The 19,966-nt window shown below is 42.0% G+C and overlaps 1 protein-coding gene across 6 annotated transcripts in view; it reads left to right on the forward strand.

Moving 5' to 3' along the window:
- The window catches only part of LOC127430622 (cell adhesion molecule 1-like), a 486,388-nt gene that overhangs the window by 358,044 nt on the left and 108,378 nt on the right, over nucleotides 1-19,966 (forward strand). For all 6 annotated transcript variants that reach the window (XM_051680514.1, XM_051680513.1, XM_051680515.1 and 3 more), the window contains one exon: nucleotides 11,167-11,313. In XM_051680514.1, coding sequence (XP_051536474.1) covers nucleotides 11,167-11,313 — 147 coding nt within the window. The remainder of the gene's footprint in view (nucleotides 1-11,166; nucleotides 11,314-19,966) is intronic.

Below are 19,966 nucleotides of genomic sequence, written 5' to 3' on the forward strand. Positions count from 1 at the left end.
CTTTTTCCACATTTTGTTATGTTACAGCCTTATTCCAAAATGGATTAAATTCATTATTTTCCTCAAAATTCTACAAACAATACCCCATAATGACAATGTGAAAGAAGTTTGTTTGAAATCTTTGCAAATTTATTAAAAATAAAAAATGAAAAAAAGAATCACATGTACATAAGTATTCACAGCCTTTGCCATGACACTCAAAATTGAGCTCAGGTGCATCCTGTTTCCACTGATCATCCTTGAGATGTTTCTCCAACTTGATTGTAGTCCACCTGTGGTAAATTCAGTTGATTGGACATGATTTGGAAAGGCAAACACCTGTCTATATAAGGTCCCACAGTTAACAGTGCATGTCAGAGCACAAACCAAGCCATGAAGTCCAAGGAATTGTCTGTAGACCTCCGAGACAGGATTGTATCGAGGCACAGATCTGGGGAAGGGTACAGAAAAATTTCTGCAGCATTGAAGGTCCCAATGAGCACAGTGGCCTCAATCATCCATAAATGGAAGAAGTTTGGAACCACCAGGACTCTTCCTAGAGCTGGCCGCCCGGCCAAACTGAGTGATCGGGGGAGAAGGGCCTTAGTCAGGGAGGTGACCAAGAACCCAATGGTCACTCTGACAGAGCTCCAGCATTTCTCTGTGGAGAGAGAAGAACCTTCCAGAAGAACAACTATCTCTGCAGCACTCCACCAATCAGGCCTGTATGATAGAGTGGCCAGACGGAAGCCACTCCTCAGTAAAAAGCGCATGACAACCCACCTGGAGTTTGCCAAAAGGCACCTAAAGGACTCTCAGACCATGAGAAACAAAATTCTCTGGTCTGATGAAACAAAGATTGAACTCTTTGGCCTGAATGGCAAGCGTCATGTCTGGAGGAAACCAGGCACCGCTCATCACCTGGCCAATACCATCCCTACAGTGAAGCATGGTGGTGGCAGCATCATGCTGTGGGGATGTTTTTCAGTGGCAGGAACTGGGAGACTAGTCAGGATCGAGGGAAAGATGAATGCAGCAATGTACAGAGACATCCTTGATGAAAACCTGCTCCAGAGCGCTCTGGACCTCAGACTGGGGCGAAGGTTCATCTTCCAACAGGACAACGACCCTAAGCACACAGCCAAGATAACAACGGAGTGGCTCCGGGACAACTCTGTGCATGTCATTGAGTGGCCCAGCCAGAGCCCAGACCTGACCTGAGCCCAGAACCTGACTGAACATCTCTAGAGAGATCTGAAAATGGCTGTGCATCGATGCTCCCCATCCAACCTGATGGAGCTTGAGAGGTCCTTCAAAGAAGAATGGGAGAAACTGCCCAAAAATAGGTGTGCCAAGCTTATAGTATCATACTCTAAAAGACTTGAGGCTGTAATTGGTGCCAAAGGTGCTTCAACAAAGTATTGAGCAAAGGCTGTGAATACTTATGTACATGTGATTTTTTTTTTCTTTTTTTTTCTTTTTTTTTTTAATAAATTTGCAAAGATTTCAAACAAACTTTATGGGGTATTGTTTGTAGAATTTTGAGGAAAATAATGAATTTAATCCATTTTGGAATAAGGCTGTAACATAACAAAATGTGGAAAAAGTGAAGCACTGCGAATACTTGCCGGATGCACTGTAAAACTAAACACAAAAGAACAAAGGAACCAAACAGACAACAGCTGCTGGAAGAGTCTCTTCTCCCCACACTTACAAACAGTCAGCTTTATAGAAGGCAAAACAGTTGAAAGAGATTTCGGTGATGAGCCTCCTAGCCCCACCCACTGGCCGGCCTTAGTAGGAAAATGGAAGGCCCGTCACAAGAGTGGCCAAAGTGGTAGCTGCTGCGGCAGCGAGTTTGTGTTGATTTGAGAAATTGTTATAATTAGAGTTATTGTAATTAGAGAGACTGTTACTGCTTAGAAATGAAGTGAATGACGGCATAGAAAAGTCATTAGAATAAAAGGGGCTTTGGCTCTGCATTGCCTATGGAATGTGGGAGGAATGGACTTGCGACCAATCATTATTGAAGGATTCACTTGTGGCCATTCATTCCTTAGGAGTATTACTGCCACCTGCTGTACGATGTATGTCTTGCATATGTGAAGTGTCACATAGCAATAGTTTTGTGAGGAGGGAACGCTCCACTCGACCCCCGGAGAATTGGAGCCCAGCTCCTCCAGCTTTTAAATTATCTCTAGTGATCTCCGACTGGCGAAGCCGGACATTGTTAGTGCCGACATGAATAACAATATTAGAAAATCTACTTTTAGCATTAGCCAGCACTTGTAAATTTGATCTGATGACAGACACTCTGGCACCTGAAATGCATTTAACAATAGTGATTTTGTGTACATCGATAAGTGGAGGGGTCCAAGCATTGATCCCTGAGGAACCCCAGTTGTCAGCTGGTGTGTCTTGGACACCTCTCCTCTCCAGGAGACCTTGAAAGATATGCTAGTGAGATTTGATTCAAACCATAAAAGTGCAGTTCCTGTGATGCCCAGGTCAGAGAGGGTGGACAGGAGGATCTTGTGGTTCACTGTGTTGAAGGCAGCAGACAAGTCAAGGAGAATGAGGAAAGATGATTTGGAGTCAGCTCTTGCCAGTGTTTCAGCAACTGACAAGAGGGCAGTCTCACTTAGACTCGACAGCAAAACCATGAGTAAACTGTTTAATTAATGAATATTTTCATGAAGCTGATGTCAAGCTGATGTGCTTAAGTGAACAGAATATTCGTATGCAATGTGCTGGATGTGCATTGTGTGTAAATCCTGAAATTTAGTTTTACTATGTAGTGGAGAGCTTGTTTATTCTCTTCTGACTGAGTTTCAAATATGGCTTAATTTGATACAGGGTGGAAAATGATCATGTATTACTTAATTATGAGGTTTTGTGCAAAAAATCAAAACAGGGAAGATCATAAAATCATTTTTAAAACAAATAGCATTTTATGACCCCTTTAAGGTGTCTGAATCAGTAATGTTGTGTTATACTGCATTATAGCACTTAGAATCGACCCAAAAGAGCAGAACTGCACATGCAAATTGCGTTCAGCAGCGATATTGTGGGTGTGTTTGCGGCGTTGCCTGATCTGCATAATTCCTTTAGTGAATCGGGCGATAAAACATCGCAGACATCGCATGCAAAACACAGCTTTTACTGGGCGCAATTCATTCTTGGTTAATTCCTCCCACAGTCTTAAAGGGCTAGTTTTAAAAATTAAATTTAGTCACCTTCATGTTGTTAAAAAGCTGTATTAAATGACATTATGTTAAGGAGATGTTAAAGACTGACAGTCTCAGTCACCATTCACTTTCATTCCATTTTTTGCAAAGTGAATGGCTACTTGTAACAAAGACTCCGGAGAACTGAGGGTTAGATCAATGTGCGGTTTATTAGTAAAGGTGCAAATAGTAAACAAACAGATGAGGTTCAGGGCAGGCAGCAAACAAAGTATTAATCCAGGTGAACAGACGTAAACAAAGGCAGGCAGCAGAGAATCAATCGGTGGGTAAACAGGCAGGAGTCAAACACAGGCAGGCAGTAATAACAGAATAAACGCTCAGAAATATTAGCAAGGCAAAACAAGACTTTGCAAAGTGTTGAGATAGTGAGGTGCTTAAATAGTCCTTGGAATTGGGAACAGGTGTGGGAGTAATCAGTCCAGTTAGGCATGCTGGGAAGTGTAGTTCCTGAAGCTCTCAGAACTCGGGTGAGAGAGACCTCTGGTGGTGAGTGTAGGAAGTCCTTGAGTTCGTGACAGAGCCCCCTGATGAAGCGCCTGTAGAAATTGCCGAACCCTAGGAAGCATTGCAACTTCTTCACGGAAGTGGGTTGAGGCCAGTTTAGTACTGCACGTACCTTGCTGTCGTCCATGGCAACCCCTTCTGAGCTGATGATGTAGCCTAGGAACGACACAGAAGTCTGATGGAACTCACATTTCTTGGCTTTGGTGTAGAGTTGGTGGTGGATTAGACGCTGAAGGACTGCTCTGTAATGGGTGATGTGTTCCTCCAGGGAATTAAAGTAAATGAGGATATCGTCAATGTACACAATTACCCACCGGTTAAGCATATCCCTTAACAGATTATTTGAATGACTGGAACACTGAAGGACTATTAGCCAATCCGAAAGGTATGACCAGATATTCGTAGTGGCCACTGCTGGTGGAGAATGCTGTCTTCCATTCGTCCCCCTCCCGGATGCATATGATGTTGTATGCACTGCGAAGGTCGAGCTTGGTTAAGTACTGTGTGGTACGTAACTGTTCTAGTGCTGCTTGAACCAGGGGTAATGTATAACAGAACTTTACTGTTATGTCATTGAGAGCGTGGCAATCGATGCAAGGTCAGAGACCCCATCCGTTTTGCCAACGAAGAAGAAGCAGGTTGCCACGGGTGAGGTTCAGAGAATTACTTTGCTATTCTAAAATGAATTTCTGCTCAAAATAAATTAGTATTTTATATTCTTAAGTTCCTTAAGTAAACCTTGCTTCAAGTTTTTAAGTAATTATGCAAGAGCCAGTAATAAAAAAGAGAACAGAGTGAATAGTGCTCAGGTTTTTCAGTAACAGTAGCAATTAAACATTAGAAAGCAATAATCTAATGCAAAATAAACCTACTTAAATTACTGATATAATATTTACTGTGATTAATAGATATATTGTATGATGAAAGGCGATAAAATTGTATGATCTTACCGCATGTAAATGTAGCAAATAGCGATCTTACAGCATGACTGTCATGATTGTTCTCCCTTCAAAGTGCCCTTCGGAGGGTGATTTATCCCGCTTGGAAGGAAGTCTGAGTTAGACAACTAGCAGGAAATATTCAAGGAACAAAAAGACGTCACTTCCTTAAACCATCTTGTAACGGTCTATAGAGCATGTGTAGAAATACGCATGTGAGCATTTAAAAGCAGCTGGCTGTAATGAAACAGTGTGCGGGTACCAAATTGAGTCTCAGTACTGCTGGTACTTTTAAAAGTTCAACATCCTGAACGGCTAGAACAATGACCTGTTCGCTTTAGAATAGTGATGGGTATCTGTCATCCCAGCTCACAGGTGTATGTGAATCTCACTCTTTTACAATCACAAGTATTCAGATCTAATTCAAAGCTGTGGCTTTCCTCTCTCGCACATCTGCCTGCAGCAGGCAGGATGAGCTATTGAGGTGGACAGCGAGTGCTTTGACCTTTACAGCACGGCAGTGCACTCCTGCATCAGCCTGTTCTGTCGCGCGCGCGCGCTCTGGGTGTTCCTCTCAGTTGATGTATGAGGGGTGCTGGGATGGTGTTGGGCCTGTAGTGATATAAATGCCTTGTCTGCCTCGCTGAGATTGGAGTATTGTCCTCTGACAGCTTTAATTTAGACCAAAATGATCAATGTACTGTGCTACTTATTTTGAATGTCGGGAATTAAATACAGAGATAATGTCACAGATCTGTTTGAACAAGCTATGCGAATGCAAATTTTTTGCCATTTCTGCAATTCCTTGTTTGTTGTTGATACATGCACAAAAAGCTAATTCTTACAGGGGGCTTTTTTTATGGTCTTTGCCTGAGCATTAGGGCTAATGAACGCATAATTTAAATAGGAATTCATAATCAGTTCAGTCGTTCTAGTTCCATTGACACAAACAATTAGCTTAATTAAGCCAAGCTGCATGCCAATAATCAATAATAATTTGGAGCCTAATCAAGTTTAATCCCTCTTTTAATACTGCATGATCCGAGCACAAGGTTGTAACGGGGTAAAAGGGAAAGGAGGCGAGAACCGGCTTGACAATATAAATAAGGTTTAATGATAAATGAAAGAGCACCTATTATGGTTTTGCAAATATTACCTTTCATGTAGTGTGTTATATAGCTGTTTGTGTATGTAAAAAAGTCTGCAAAGTTTAAAAAATCAAAGTGCTCGACAAATGGATTTATTGACTCCCAAAAGAAAGAACCGATTTTGAACACCTGAAACGAGTCATTAGTAAATCCAGAATTACTTCCTGTTCTAACCTACATAATTTGGTAACATAAAACCCACCTCTGGTCTTTACTGGTTGCTCGCAAACAGCTTTGACCCGCCCTCAAACACTACTCTTAGCGGTAGACCAATCACAACAGACTGGGACATCTGACCAGTCAGAGCAGAGTAGGCTCTCTGAAAGGAGGAGTTTAGAATGAATCCTTTAGAACGGATCATTGAACGAGTTGTTTTTGACACTGGGGAAAAAAAGGTAATTCTGCAATTTAAATTATGAGCAAATTAAAGTGTTTTTTGACCTTGGATGCATGTAAATCTATGGTATGAAACCTTTAAAACAAAATTAGGCACGTTTAAAAACCATAATATGTGCTCTTTAAAACATAAACACAAAACATAAACACAAACGCATACAGGGCAGCTGCCTGTAGCTCTCTCTCTCCCGAACTGCCGCCTCCGGCTGCCTTTATCCCTCTCGCAGGCTTGATTAGCCTGATTAGGGGCTGGGCGTGAGTCATCACGGCCCGGCCCCACCCTCCTCCTTGCCACAAAGGTTTACTTAAAATTTTATATATCTGAGTAAAATTCTCATAATAGTTGGTTTTGTGTTTGCCAAGATTATCCTAACTATTGTGTATACAGTATTTTCTGTTACAGTAATGTGCACTATGCCACACACATATACAAACATTCACATTTTTTTTTTTTTTTGAAGATGTAAAAGAAGCAGAGAGAGCATGCCGAAATGTTCTAAACATATTAACTTTTTTTTTTTTTCTTCTCTCATCGAGTTTGACTCATTGGCATACCCTAGTGGTTCATGTCTGTTCTTTCAGTAGTTTTTATTTAGACCACATGTTTTCTGATGCTGTAGGGTAAGCATCTGCTTTCCAGAGCATTAACAGTAAAGTGATACATCACCGAGATTTGCTGCCAAAATTTTCACATAACTTTTTGGAAGTAACAGAGATGCGTGGCATTTCGGAAGGTCTACTGATGATAAGAATCAGCCCACACAACAAAATGGCATCCATCACCCCACAGTTGCTCAATTTAAACAAATAACTGGCTAATTACATGGAAGTTACTTGAATATTGTACATTTTAATGACCATTTGATGAATATTTTAGTTAAAGGTACTCTGGAGGCTGGAGTTTTGGGATTTTAAGTCGGGAGTTGAAAGGAGGCTTGGGTATGAGCTGAGGGGAAAAATAAAACAAAAATGCAGTAATTTGTAATGGAGGGAAGAGGAGTGCTTTAAAGGTTTTACTTCAGGATCAAATAGTGTCCCAACAGAGTACCACATTTGTTTATTGTACAAAATGCAACAAAATGTCCTTAAAACCAAACATTGAAATGATTTATAATACTATGCACTGCAGAGGCCCAATTTTGGGCCCACAATATGGACCCAAAACTTTAAAAAATTATTAGTCTAAATTGGAAAATTTACATTTTAGTTTCTAAAAGTATTTTGAATTTTGATGGGTCCATGCTTTTAACAGACAGACAATAACAACAACAATAATAAACTAATTGTAGTCAGCACTGTTTTAAAAAAAAACAAAAACAAAAAAAAAACAGTCCTCCTTTGTAAAACTTGATAAGCCTGTTCATTCTCCTAAATTAGGTCAGTTAGGATCACTACTTTATTTTAAGAATACGAAATGTCAGAATAATAGTAGAGAGAATGATTTATTTCAGCTTTTATTTCTTTCATCACATTCCCAGTGGGTCAGAAGTTTGCATACACTTTGTTAGTATTTGGTAGCATTGCCTTTAAATTGTTTAACTTGGGTCAAATGTTTTGGGTAAACTTCCACAAGCTTCTCACAATAAGTTGCTGGAATTTTGGCCCATTCCTCTAGACAGAACTGGTGTAATTGAGTCAAGTTTGTAGGTTTCCACACACTTTTTCAGTTCTGCCCACAAATTTTCTATCAGATTGAGGTCAGGGATTTGTGATGGCCACTCCAATACCTTGACTTTGTCGTTCTTAAGCCAGTTTGCCACAACTTTGGAGATAAGCTTTAACTTCCTGGTTGATGTCTTGAGATGTTGCTTCAATATATCCACATAAATTTCCTTCCTAATGATGCCATCTATTTTGGGAAGTGCACCAGTCCCTCCTGCAGCAAAGCACCCCCACAACATGATGCTGCCACCCCCATGCTTCACGGTTGGGATGGTGTTCTTCGGCTTGCAAGCCTCACCCTTTTTCCTCCAAACATAACAATAGTCATTATGGCCAAAAAGTAAAATATTTGTTCCATCAGACCAGAGGACATTTCTCCAGAAAGTAAGATCTTTGTCCCAATGTGCACTTGCAAACTGTAGTCTGGCTTTTTTATGGTGGTTTTGGAGCAGTGGCTTCTCAAGATGGTGCAGAGTATGGCTGCTGCGTTGCGAGCTCCGACACAACATGGTAGTGTTTTGTTTGTTTTGTTTACAATTCTTATGTTTTTTGTCTTGGATGTTGTCTGCCTTATTGTCTACGACAGACAAACACTTTTGGACATTGGTTCAGCAATTACCCACCGTAAACCAGACTTCAAATTCCTCAATGCCAACCTACTGTTTACAAACACACCAGCGGAGCCCTTTGTCTGGGCAGCCGGCCGCGGAAACACAGGAGGAAAAGGGGAAACAGAGCCGGCGTTCTCATCAGAGTAAGACGGCATGAAAATTGACCCCCGTTACCCAGTATTCTACTGGCAAATGTTCAGTCTCTGGATAACAATCTCTGCGAGCTGAAAGCGCGGATCTCTTTCCAACGAGAGACGAGGGACTGCTACATTATCTGCCTTACAGAAACTTGGATGTCTGCGGATATTCCAGACTCAGCCATCGAACCCGCGGGTTTCTCCGTGCACCGAGCGGACAGAGCAAAAGACCTCTCAGGTAAAAGCAGAGGTGGTGGTGTATGTTTTATGATCAACATATCCTGGTGTGATCAGAGGAACGTACATTCTATCAAGTCTTTCTGCTCTCCTGATCTGGAATTTCTCATGCTTCTGTGTCGACCATTCTGGCTACCAAGGGAATTCACAGCGATCATTATCACTGCTGTGTACATCCCGCCACAAGCCGACACAGACCGGGCACTCAAGGAACTGTACGGGATTATAAGCAAGCAGGAAACCGCACACCCTGAGGCCGCATTCATTGTGACCGGGGACTTTAACAAAACCAACTTCAAGTCAATCACACCGAAATACTTCCAACACATCAGTTTCAACACACGAGGGGACCGGGTTTTGGACCATTGCTACTCTCCCTTCTGGGAAGGCTACAAATCCCTCCCCTGCCCACCATTTGGCAAATCGGACCACTCTTCCATTCTGCTTCTGCCCGCTTACAGGCAGAAACTGAAACAAGGAAGCACCCACCCTCAGAACGCTCCAGTGCTGGTCGGACCAATCAGACTCTACGCTACAAGACTGTTTTGATCACATGGACTGGGAGATGTTCCGGTCCGCTTCTGATGACGACATCGAGCTTTACGCTGATAGAGTAATGTGTTTCCTCAGAAAGTGCATAGAGGATGTCGTCCCAAGCAAAAGAATACGGATCTATCCGAACCAGAAGCCATGGATTAATAAAAGTGAAACAATCTGTCTGTAAATAATTGTTGGAAAAATTACTCATGTCATGCACAAAGTAGATGTCCTAAACGACTTGTGAAAACTGTAGTTTGCTAATATGAAATTTGTGGGATGGTTAAAAAATGAGTTTTAATGACTTCAGTCTAAGTGTATGTAAACTTCTGACTTCAACTGTGTGTGTATATATATATATATATATATATATATATATATATATATATATATATATATATATAAAAGAGATGAGTTCCAAAAACAACAGTGTAGTTGTAAAATTGACCAAAACTAAAGTTGACCAAAAAGACAGACAAGTATTTTGAAACATTTGAAACATTATTTTTCATGTCTTTCATAATTTTTTAAAGCCTTAAAAAAAATCATAGATTTTTGAAGTTAAATATGTATAAATGACTTCTCAGGGTGTTTGAAGCACACATGCACCTTAAGAAATATGACAATTTATGACAATTAATCGTGAAAGCCCTAAAAGAGACAATTAATCGTCATAGCCCTAAAACAGACAATTAATAGTCATAATCAAAATTATTTGTTTGACAAGTAATCATCTGCCAAATTTCATAATCGTGACAGCCCTAGTCATTGTGATATTCACAATAATGTTTTACTTTAGACCACCCACCCTAACTGTAATACATGTACTATATATTGTAATATATTGCACAGCCCTACTTTCATCTACAGTAGCTATTTCTTAATAATCTGTCCTCATTTATAACTTAATGGGTCAATGACTAGCTCATATACATAAGATTTGTGCAATGCATTTCACTTTTGGTCAACAAGTCAAGGTCTGATGCTTCCATTTATGGAGCTCTGGCAGTTTTTATCATGTGGTGATCTGATCCAGAGAGAGGATTTTTACCAAGCATGTGTAACATGAAAACAGGCAATCTCATGAAGCACTCACTATGCAGGAAAGAGGGAGAAAAAACACTTTCACACTCTGCTGGATATTCACACCCACTCTAGCTGTGTTTTGCCACCTGCTCTTCATTGTGCACTCAAGTAAGTGTGAGATTGTGGGTTCAGCTGATGCAGGGTTACATCTCTGCATTAAGGAAATGGACAGTGGTACTTTGTTTGTTGCCCCCACAAGTGGTTGACCGATATGGGGTTTTCAATGAGAGTTCACTGTTAAGGTTGGCTGACATCAAATTGCATGTTTCTTTTTTTTTCTTTTTTTTTTTTACCTGTGACATTGAGATGGCACTGCTGAATGGCCTCCATGCTTATCTGTGTGTGTGCATGACTTTGGATGGAGGGTTTTGGAAAGAGAGGACATGTCTAATTCATTGGCTAAGCCTTGCAGAAGTTTCAGAATGGCTAACATTGCTTAAAACAACTTTATAGTGATGAACTTCACTTGTGGTAACAGTATAGGACACCTGTTAGTTCTGAGGAGTTCCATTATTATTTATTTTTCAGTGTTATGCTATGAAATTCACAACTTAAGATACCCAAGATGGATGGATGGATGATGGATGAAAACTCTGGCGGAAATATATAGTCCAATCCGTATTCCCTACATATCAGCCTTTATTTCACTCTCCACCTTCCTCTCTTTTTCTCTATCTCTGCAGTCCAAAGCCAGAACCTCGTAACGGACAACGTTTCAGTGGTGGAAGGGGAGACAGCCACCATCAGCTGTCGAGTCAAAAACAACGATGACTCGGTCATCCAGCTCCTCAACCCCAACAGACAGACCATCTACTTCAGAGATGTCAGACGTGAGTTCATACACCCACTTGCACATGCATGCACACAACAGCCTACTGTTCAAAATGAAGAGATGAGTTCCAAAAACAACAGTATTGTTTTGCACCAGTGTTGTAATCCCACTTGCACACGCATGCACACAACAGCCCACTGTTCCCAGGAAGCTTCTCTTGTGGACTGCAAGTGTTAATGCATTAGAGTAATCCACTGCACTTTTGAGGGTAGCAGATAGAGAGCTTCAGCTGCCTGGGGAGGGCATGTGTTTCTCTCAGCCATTTGCCTTGCTCTCATGTGATCTGTCTTATCCAAGAACACTCTGATATCTCCCTACAGCTGCACTGTTATTATAGTGGAGTCTGTGTCCTGCACACTTCTATGAAACATTGCATACTTCTGGAACAGTGACTATTTTAATGTTTACGGATTGGCCCCATTCACTTCCATTGTAAGTGCCTCACTGTAACCCCTTTTTGTTTTTTTAAAGAAAAGGAGGGACAAGTCAAAATGAATTTTTGTGGCAATCAGCATTATGCCACAAATGATGTCGATTTGAGCTTAACTTGTATTGGACCCGGAATATTCCATTAAGTTGTGTTTTTAGGCCTGCAAATGTAATGGTAATTCATAACATCTGACAATTCATGGAAATTTCTGTAGTGATTTTTTCTTGTTATGCTCTGCTCTAAAATATTTCATCAGCTATAACTCGTGTTGAGTACTTGCTCGCAAAATCAAAAATCATTATCCAGTAATCACAAATGACTGGATAAGTCACGGGAAAGTAATTGAAGTTCATTGGTGTGGGGAAAAGTGAGGGAACCCTGTTTTAAATAGTCCCAAAGTGCTTTCGAGTCTGAAATCAATCAGGTGCATGTCAGACGCTGTCAACGGACATAGCACCTGTGTCCACCAACGGTCTCCAGAAAGGTCTGTCTTTTTTATTTAAACTTTTTTCTCTGAAATAATGATAAGCCTCAGCGAGGTGCCAGACCGAGTCATTTTCATCTCCTTCCCTATAAACGGCACTGTGGTAAAGGACTGTTCCAGTCAAGGAGAGAGAACGGGAGAGCGGTCTCTCGCCTGAGGGACTATCCTCATCAAGTAACGGTTAAAGTGATTGTGTGCCCGGTGCTCTCAGAGTTTGGATTAAAGTCCTCTTATCCATCATTTTATCTCTCAGCTTCCAATCATTAGCAAGGCTCAGACTCCAGGTTTTTTGGTCCGTGCAAGGCTGTAATTATCGCCCATCTTCTTAATAAAACTTTGATGGGCTCTTCTCAAAGTAACCGTGGCCGGTAATCAAAATTGATTGCTGCCATTTTGAAGAAACAGCATGTATTTTGGAGCCTGTAGGATTAAATCTGAGAAAACAATACAAATGAGATTCGGAAGTTGAGCAGAAAAGCAAAGTAAAGGAAATGAGAAAAAGTAAGAGTGAGAGTGAGACACAAACAGAGATAATCAAGGCAGCCATCAGCCATTCATACACCGAGGTTTCTTAAAGCCCTCGATCATCTCTCTTTTGGAACTCTTTCTCTTTTGTTTTTTTCAGGTAGTGTCATTTCAAGTTGTTACTGCCTGAGCTGTATTGATGGCAAAGGAAGGAACTCAGCATATATTTCTTTCTTTCTCTCTTCATCTTTGTAATTTTTTTTATTTATTTATTTACTTTTTCAACAATAGTTAATTGTCAAATATGACTTTGGCATGGTTCGCATGAGTGAGAAAACAACATGTGCTTGGGTCTGCACATATTCAGGAAGTAAAATGACTTGTGTATAAGTTTTTGCTGATTTAAGCATGGCGAAATCATCAGTTGCACAAACACACACGCGCTATGAGTGGCAGGGAAACATAAGCAGCGCTGTAAATACATTGCTCGCAACCAGTTGTCTCTTCTGTATATATATATATATTAGGGCAGTAGCGCAATTTGTGCAGTTTTCATTTTTTCCATTTACTGAAACTTCACTCATATTTTTCCCCAATTCCTGTGGCTAAAATTGGAGGTACATGATCAACTCGAATGCACATCCTAGCACAGAAACTAATTTTGGAGAGCAGTGCATGCTTCTTCATTATGCGCAACACATGTCCCAGGCGGATTTACTGCACGGGGAATGAAGACTTCACCTGCTAGTGGTGGGGCATGTGGGAGACATATTGATTATATATATATATATATATATATATATATATATATATATATACAGGGTTGGGGAGTAACAGAATACATGTAACAGGATTACGTATTTAAAATACAAAATATAAGTAACTGTATTCCACTACTCCCCAACCCTGTATGTATATATGTGTGTGTGTGTGTATATATATATATATATACTGTATTCCATTACAGTTACAATTTAAATCGTTGGTAATTAGAATACAGTTACATTCAAAAAGTATTTTGATTACTGAAGAGATTACTTTGCATTTCATTGTCATTTGTTTCATTTAATATTTAGTCCTTTCAGATGGAAAAATTTGTACATATAAATTATATGATCCAAAGTGCATTTGAACAGCAGTGAAACACTTTCTTATGAAGTGTTACATTCATACGAGCAGACAGAGAATTAAGCTTGAAGTAAGTTTGGAGCAGAAGAAATAGAAATAAACCTTTTGTAAATTGTCAGCTTTACACTAAGCTAAAATGCTATTTCTAGACATTTTACATGCACATGTTACCAGACATGATCATTTTTTCTAGTAAGACCTTTGATATTAGGGCAAAAATCGTATTCTTGATAATTTTGTATTGTTTTCCTGTAAACATATATAAAAAAAATCCTTAAAATAACATCAATTAGATTGATCTTGTTTTAGAAACAACACTGCATAAGATATTTAGGTTTTTTAGAGAATGTATTTTTAATGTGTATTTTGTCTTACTGTTATGGCAGAGTTTTTATAGTCAAAACAATTGAAAAAAATCTACCAGTGCTGAAGAAGTAATCCAAAGTATTTAGAATATGTTACTGACCTTGAGTAATCTAACGGAATACGTTACAAATTACATTTTACAGCATGTATTCTGTAATCTGTAGTAGAATACATTTCAAAGTAACACTCCCAACCCTGTATATGTGTGTGTGTGTATATATATATATATATATATATATATATATGTGTACACACACACACACACAGTTGAAGTCAGAGGTTTACATACACCTTAGCCAAATACATTTAAACTCAGTTTTTCACAATTCCTGACATTTAATCATAGAAAACATTCCCCGTCTTAGGTCAGTTAGGATCACTACTTTATTTTAAGAATGTGAAATGTCAGATAATAGTAGAGAGAATGATTTCTTTTAGCTTTTATTTCTTTCATCACATTCCCAGTGGGTCAGAAGTTTACATACACTGTGTTAGTATTTGGTAGCATTGCCTTGAAATTGTTTAACTTGGGTCAAACATTTTGGGTAGCCTTCCACAAGCTTCTCACAATAAATTGCTGGACTTTTGGCCCATTCCTCCAGAAAGAACTGGTGTAACGGAGTCAGGTTTGTAGGCCTCCTTGCTCGCACACTTTTTCAGTTCTGTCCACAAATTTTCTAATTAGCTGTTTGTAGAGTTAAGTGCATTCTGGAACGTTGATTTGAGTCATTTGGAAGGGTCTTAAATGTTCTCCATTTGTGTCTCTTTTAAAAATGAGATGGGTTGGGGGGGGCCTGGGTAGCTCAGCGAGTTTTGACACTGACTACCACCCCTGGAGTTGCGAGTTCGAATCCAGGGTGTGCTGAGTGACTCCAACCAGGTCTCCTAAACAACCAAATTGGCCCGGTTGCTAGGTAGGGTAGAGTCACATGGGATAACCTTCTCGTGGTCACGATTAGTAGTTCTCACTCTCAATGGGGCGCGTGGTAAGTTGTACGTGGATCGCGGAGGGTAGCATGAGCCTCCACATGCTGGGAGTCTCCGCAGTGTCATGCACAGCGAGCCATGTGATAAGATGCATGGATTGACTCTCAGAAGCAAAGGCAACTGAGTCTTGTCCTCCACCACCTGGATTGAGGTGAGTAACTGCACCACCACAAGGACCTAGTAAGTAGTGGGAATTGGGCATGCCAAATTCAGGAGAAAAAGGGGAGAACAAAAAAATGAGATGGGTTGGTTTCTTCATTTCACAGAGAGAAGAGATGCTGTTAAAACCTCACTGTAGCTATGTAAGATTTTTGTGCTGCCCATAGACCTGCATGTATGTTCTCTGAAATTGGCCATGCTGAAAAGATCCAGTGGTGCGACACTGTTATTTCACATTGTCAATTTGTCCTTGCTGCATCCAATCTTTTATTTTCATGCTTACCAAGCCTTTTGAATTTCTGTATAGATACTCGGTTCATTGCATATATGCTAATCCTCATACTGTAAGTTACGACACCCACTCATTGTAACTAATGAATTAAACTAACTTATTAAACTAATTAAAAAAGAGACTACATAGCCTCACTGTTCCCAGACACCCTCTGCATGAAAAAAATATTTTTAAAATCCCCCGCAAATGAAAGACTGTTTCAAAAAACAAAACAAACCAGAGTGCAAAAGCATTTGTCCATGCTTTTTTAAATTTTAGTGTGATAAGCTTTAAAGGGTTTTGTCAGGCAGGGAGTCTGGTTTACTGGGCAGTTTGTCCTCAGAAGGGGCCGGAATCCACGCTGAGCTTCATTCTCCTCCGCTCCCACAGTGCACGGGATGTAGCTGGCCAACAGAAATGTTCCCTCTCATGGGGGTGGGACAACCTCCTGGGGCACTGCAAGCTCTCGCTGTCGTAGTGTCCGGCACTGTGTCCGAAAATGCCACAGCAGCAGCAAAGGGCATGTACGCAGTCAGACATGTTGTTGTTATTTTGGTCACAAAGTGCAGCTTTTTTTCTTTATCAAGATGCTTCAACTTTGTTGATTCCCTTTCCAAACTGCAAATTTTACCCAGATGCCCTGTAGGAATATTTACAGCAGCCTGTTTTTGCATTATGTGTACTCTCCTCATTTTAAGTGAGCATGAAATCAAATTGTTTACTGTTTACTTTCTTAAAGGGATAGTTTACCCAAAAATGAAAATTCTCTCATCAATTTCTCACCCTCATGCCATCTCAGTTGTGTATGCCTTTCTTTCTTCAGCAGAACACAAACAAAGATTTTTAGGAGAATATGTCTGCTCTGTAGGTCCTCGCAATGCAAGTGAATGGTGTCAGACCTTTGTAGCTCCAAAAATCACAAAGTAAACATAGAAGTAATCCATAAGACTCCAGTGGTTAAATCCATATCTTCAGAAGCAAGATGATACGTTATGGTTGAGAAACAAAATTTAAGTTCTTTTTTTTTTTTTTACTCTAAATCTCCACTTTCACTTTTTCATCCGAAAATCAAATGTGGTGCCTGTTTAGTTTCACTTTCACATCTGAAAGATGTGAAAGATTTAGAGTAAAAAGGGACTTAAATATTGTTCCGTTTCTCACCCACACCTATTATATTACTTCAGAAGACATGGATGTAAACAAAGGAGTCGTATGGATTACTTTTATGATGTGATTTTTGGATCTACAAAGGTCTGATCACCATTAACTTGCATTGTATGGACCTACAGAGCTGAAATATTCTTCTAAAAATCTTTGTTTGTGTTCAGCAGAAGAAAGTCATACACATCTGGGATGGTATGAGGGAGAGTAAATGATAAGAGAATTTTCATTTTTGGGTGAAACATCCCTTCAATATGTCAAGTCTTATTGTGAATGATTTCACTTTATTCCAAATAAAACAAATGTTTGCCTTTCTAATATTTTACCAAAACATAACAACATACTCTGCCTCTGAAACGCCTTCTTTTTTTTGTTGACATCACCAAGCTCTCTTATTTTTCATCCCCTCCTGTCCAACCACCTGTCATGTAGAGATCACTGTTCTTGATCCAGTCAGTTCTCAATAGAAAATGTCCTGGTTACTTTCGTAAACTCTGTTCCCTGATGGAGGGAACGAGAAGTTGTGTCGATGTAGTGACACTAGGGGTCGCCCTTGGGAGCCCCGAACACCTCTGATCTTTGAAAAAAGGCCAATGGGAATTGGCAAGTGGAATTTGCATGCCTCTCCCCCAGACATACGGGTATAAAATGAGCTGGCTCGCAACCACTCATTTTGTGCTGAGGAGCCGAGACAAGGTCCCGGCCATTTCAGTGGGTAGTTCAGTGTTGTGGCAAGAGGGACACAACGTCTCATTCCCTCCATCAGGGAATGGAGGTTACGAAAGTAACCAGGACGTTCCCTATCTGTCACTCACTCGACGTTGTGTCGATGTAGTGACACTAGGGGTCCCTATACAAAACGCCACATCGACTGAACTGTGTTACGTGGACTGGCGGTGTGAGACAGGCAGACCGCTGTGTGCCTCGTAGCCAGCGCACCAGGCCGTCACGTAACCTTCCCCAATGCTCTTATGAGCGTTTAACGGTCCCTTCGGGGACAAGTCGACTGTCCAAAAAATAGGAACAGGCTAGCCCAGCTGTGGCCTCTTTTCCTCTCTTTTTCTCCCCAAAAAAGTGGACTTTGTTTACCGACTGGGGGCCATAAGTGTCTATGTCGGGGGGGGGGGGGGTGTCACTCCCAAGGGGAAGACACCGCGGAGACCACACCCCACACAGAGGGGGGGGAGGGTATTTTGAGTGGAAATATGTCACATGGTCTTACCGAGTCTTGTTTGAAGTATGTCATGTGGAGAAGTCCAATGGTAGGTCCTACCCAAGGGGGGAGGAGCTCTACAAACACGGTGACCGGGGGCAGAGGAACCTCTGCCCAAGGAAGACGCAGTTTACTGACAGGGAAACAATTTAGCGGAAGATATATCACATGGGGTCACCTATGGGGAACCAGTGCATGTGGAGCACCTACCCCAGTACAGGGATTAGTTAGCACATGTACTGGGCCAGCAGCGAGTTTCTCCGCAAACTCGCCTGCCACAGGGCTAAGGAGGAAAGTCATCCAGGGATCACAACTTTGTGAAAACGACTGGGAGTCAAAGCGCACGTCTTCACCTCAGGGGAGGGGAAAGGTGCTATGCGCAAGCGATACACCCAGCCAGCTGTCCCGGAACTTACCTGCTCGTACCTGACAATACATGGGACGAGACCGGCTCAACCCGGAGATTGTAGAACTTCGCAAAGGTGTTGGGTGTTGCCCAGCCCGCTGCTCTGCAGATGTCTGCTAAAGAGGCGCCATTGGCCAGGGCCTAGGAGGCCACCACACTCCTAGTAGAGTGGGCTCGTAGCCCCACGGGGGGCGGCATATCCTGAGCATGATATGCCATCATGATGGCGTTAATGACACAGTGGGTGATCCTCTGTTTGGAGACAGCGCTCCCTTTCCGCTGACCGCCAAAGCAGACAGAGAGCTGCTCGGAGCTTCTAAAGCTCTGCGTGCGATCCAAATAGATGTGTAAAGCACGCACCGGACGCAGCAACGCCAAGGCTGGATCTGTCTCCTCCTGGGGCAGCGCTTGCAGGTTCACCACCTGATCCCTAAATGGGGTCGTGGGAACCTTGGGCACATAGTCATGTGAGAGTAGCCTGGACCAAACTCCAGGCACATTTCACTGACAGAGAACGCCTGCATGTCCCCTACCCTCTTGATGGAAGTGAGCGCAGTCAGGAGGGCAGTCTTCAAAGAGAGTGCCTTTAGCTCAACTGACTCCAGGGGCTCGAAGGGAGCTCCTGTAGACCCCGAAGGACTACAGAGAGGTCCCACGAGGGGATGAGGTCTAGGGGGATTCGACCTCCTAGCGCTTCTCAGGAACCTGATGATCAAGTCGTGCTTCCCCAAATACTTACCATCTACTGCATCGTGATGTGCCGAAATGGTGACTTCAAGGTGGAGGGGGACAGCCGCCCCTCCAGCCTCTCCTACAGGAAGGAAAGCACTGATCCAACTGCGCATCTCTGTGGGTCTTCGCATCGGGAAGAACATCACTTAGCGAACTTATGCCACTTCAAGGTATACAGATGCCTCGTAGAGGGAGCACTAGCCTGAGTGATCGTGTCTACCACCACAGGTGGTAGGCCACTTAGGTCTTCTGCATCCCGTCCAAGGGCCAGATGTGGAGATTCCAGAGGTCTGGTTGCGGGTGCCAGATGGTGCCCCATCCCTGAGAAAGAAGGTCCTTCCTCAGGGAAATTCGCCAGGGGGGCTGGGTGGGCCAGTAGGGTGCTACTAGGATGACCTGCTCCTCATCCTCCCTGACACCGCTAAGGGAATTGGGCATCCATATCCTCAACTATCTCGACAACTGGCTAATCTTAGCTCACTCTTGGGATGTGTTGTGTACGCACAGGGACATGGTGCTCACGCACCTCAGCTGGCTGGGGCTTGGGGTCAACTTGGAAAAGAGCAAACTCTCCCCAGTTCATAGCATCTCTTTTCTCGGTTTGGAGTTGGACTCAGTCTTGATGACGGCGTGCCTCACGAATGTGCGCACACAGTTGGTGCTGAACTGTCTGAAGGTGTTCAGATGGAAAACAGCGGTCCCACTGAAACATTTTCAGAGGCTCCTGGGGCATATGGCATCCTCAGCGGTGGCCACACCACTCGGGTTGATGCATATGAGACCGCTTCAGCACTGGCTTCAAACTCAAGTCTCGAGATGGGCATGGTGCCGCGGGACACATCGTGTGGT

The sequence above is a fragment of the Myxocyprinus asiaticus genome, chromosome 40 (genome assembly GCF_019703515.2).
Source record: "Myxocyprinus asiaticus isolate MX2 ecotype Aquarium Trade chromosome 40, UBuf_Myxa_2, whole genome shotgun sequence".
NCBI classification, from domain to species: domain Eukaryota; kingdom Metazoa; phylum Chordata; class Actinopteri; order Cypriniformes; family Catostomidae; genus Myxocyprinus; species Myxocyprinus asiaticus.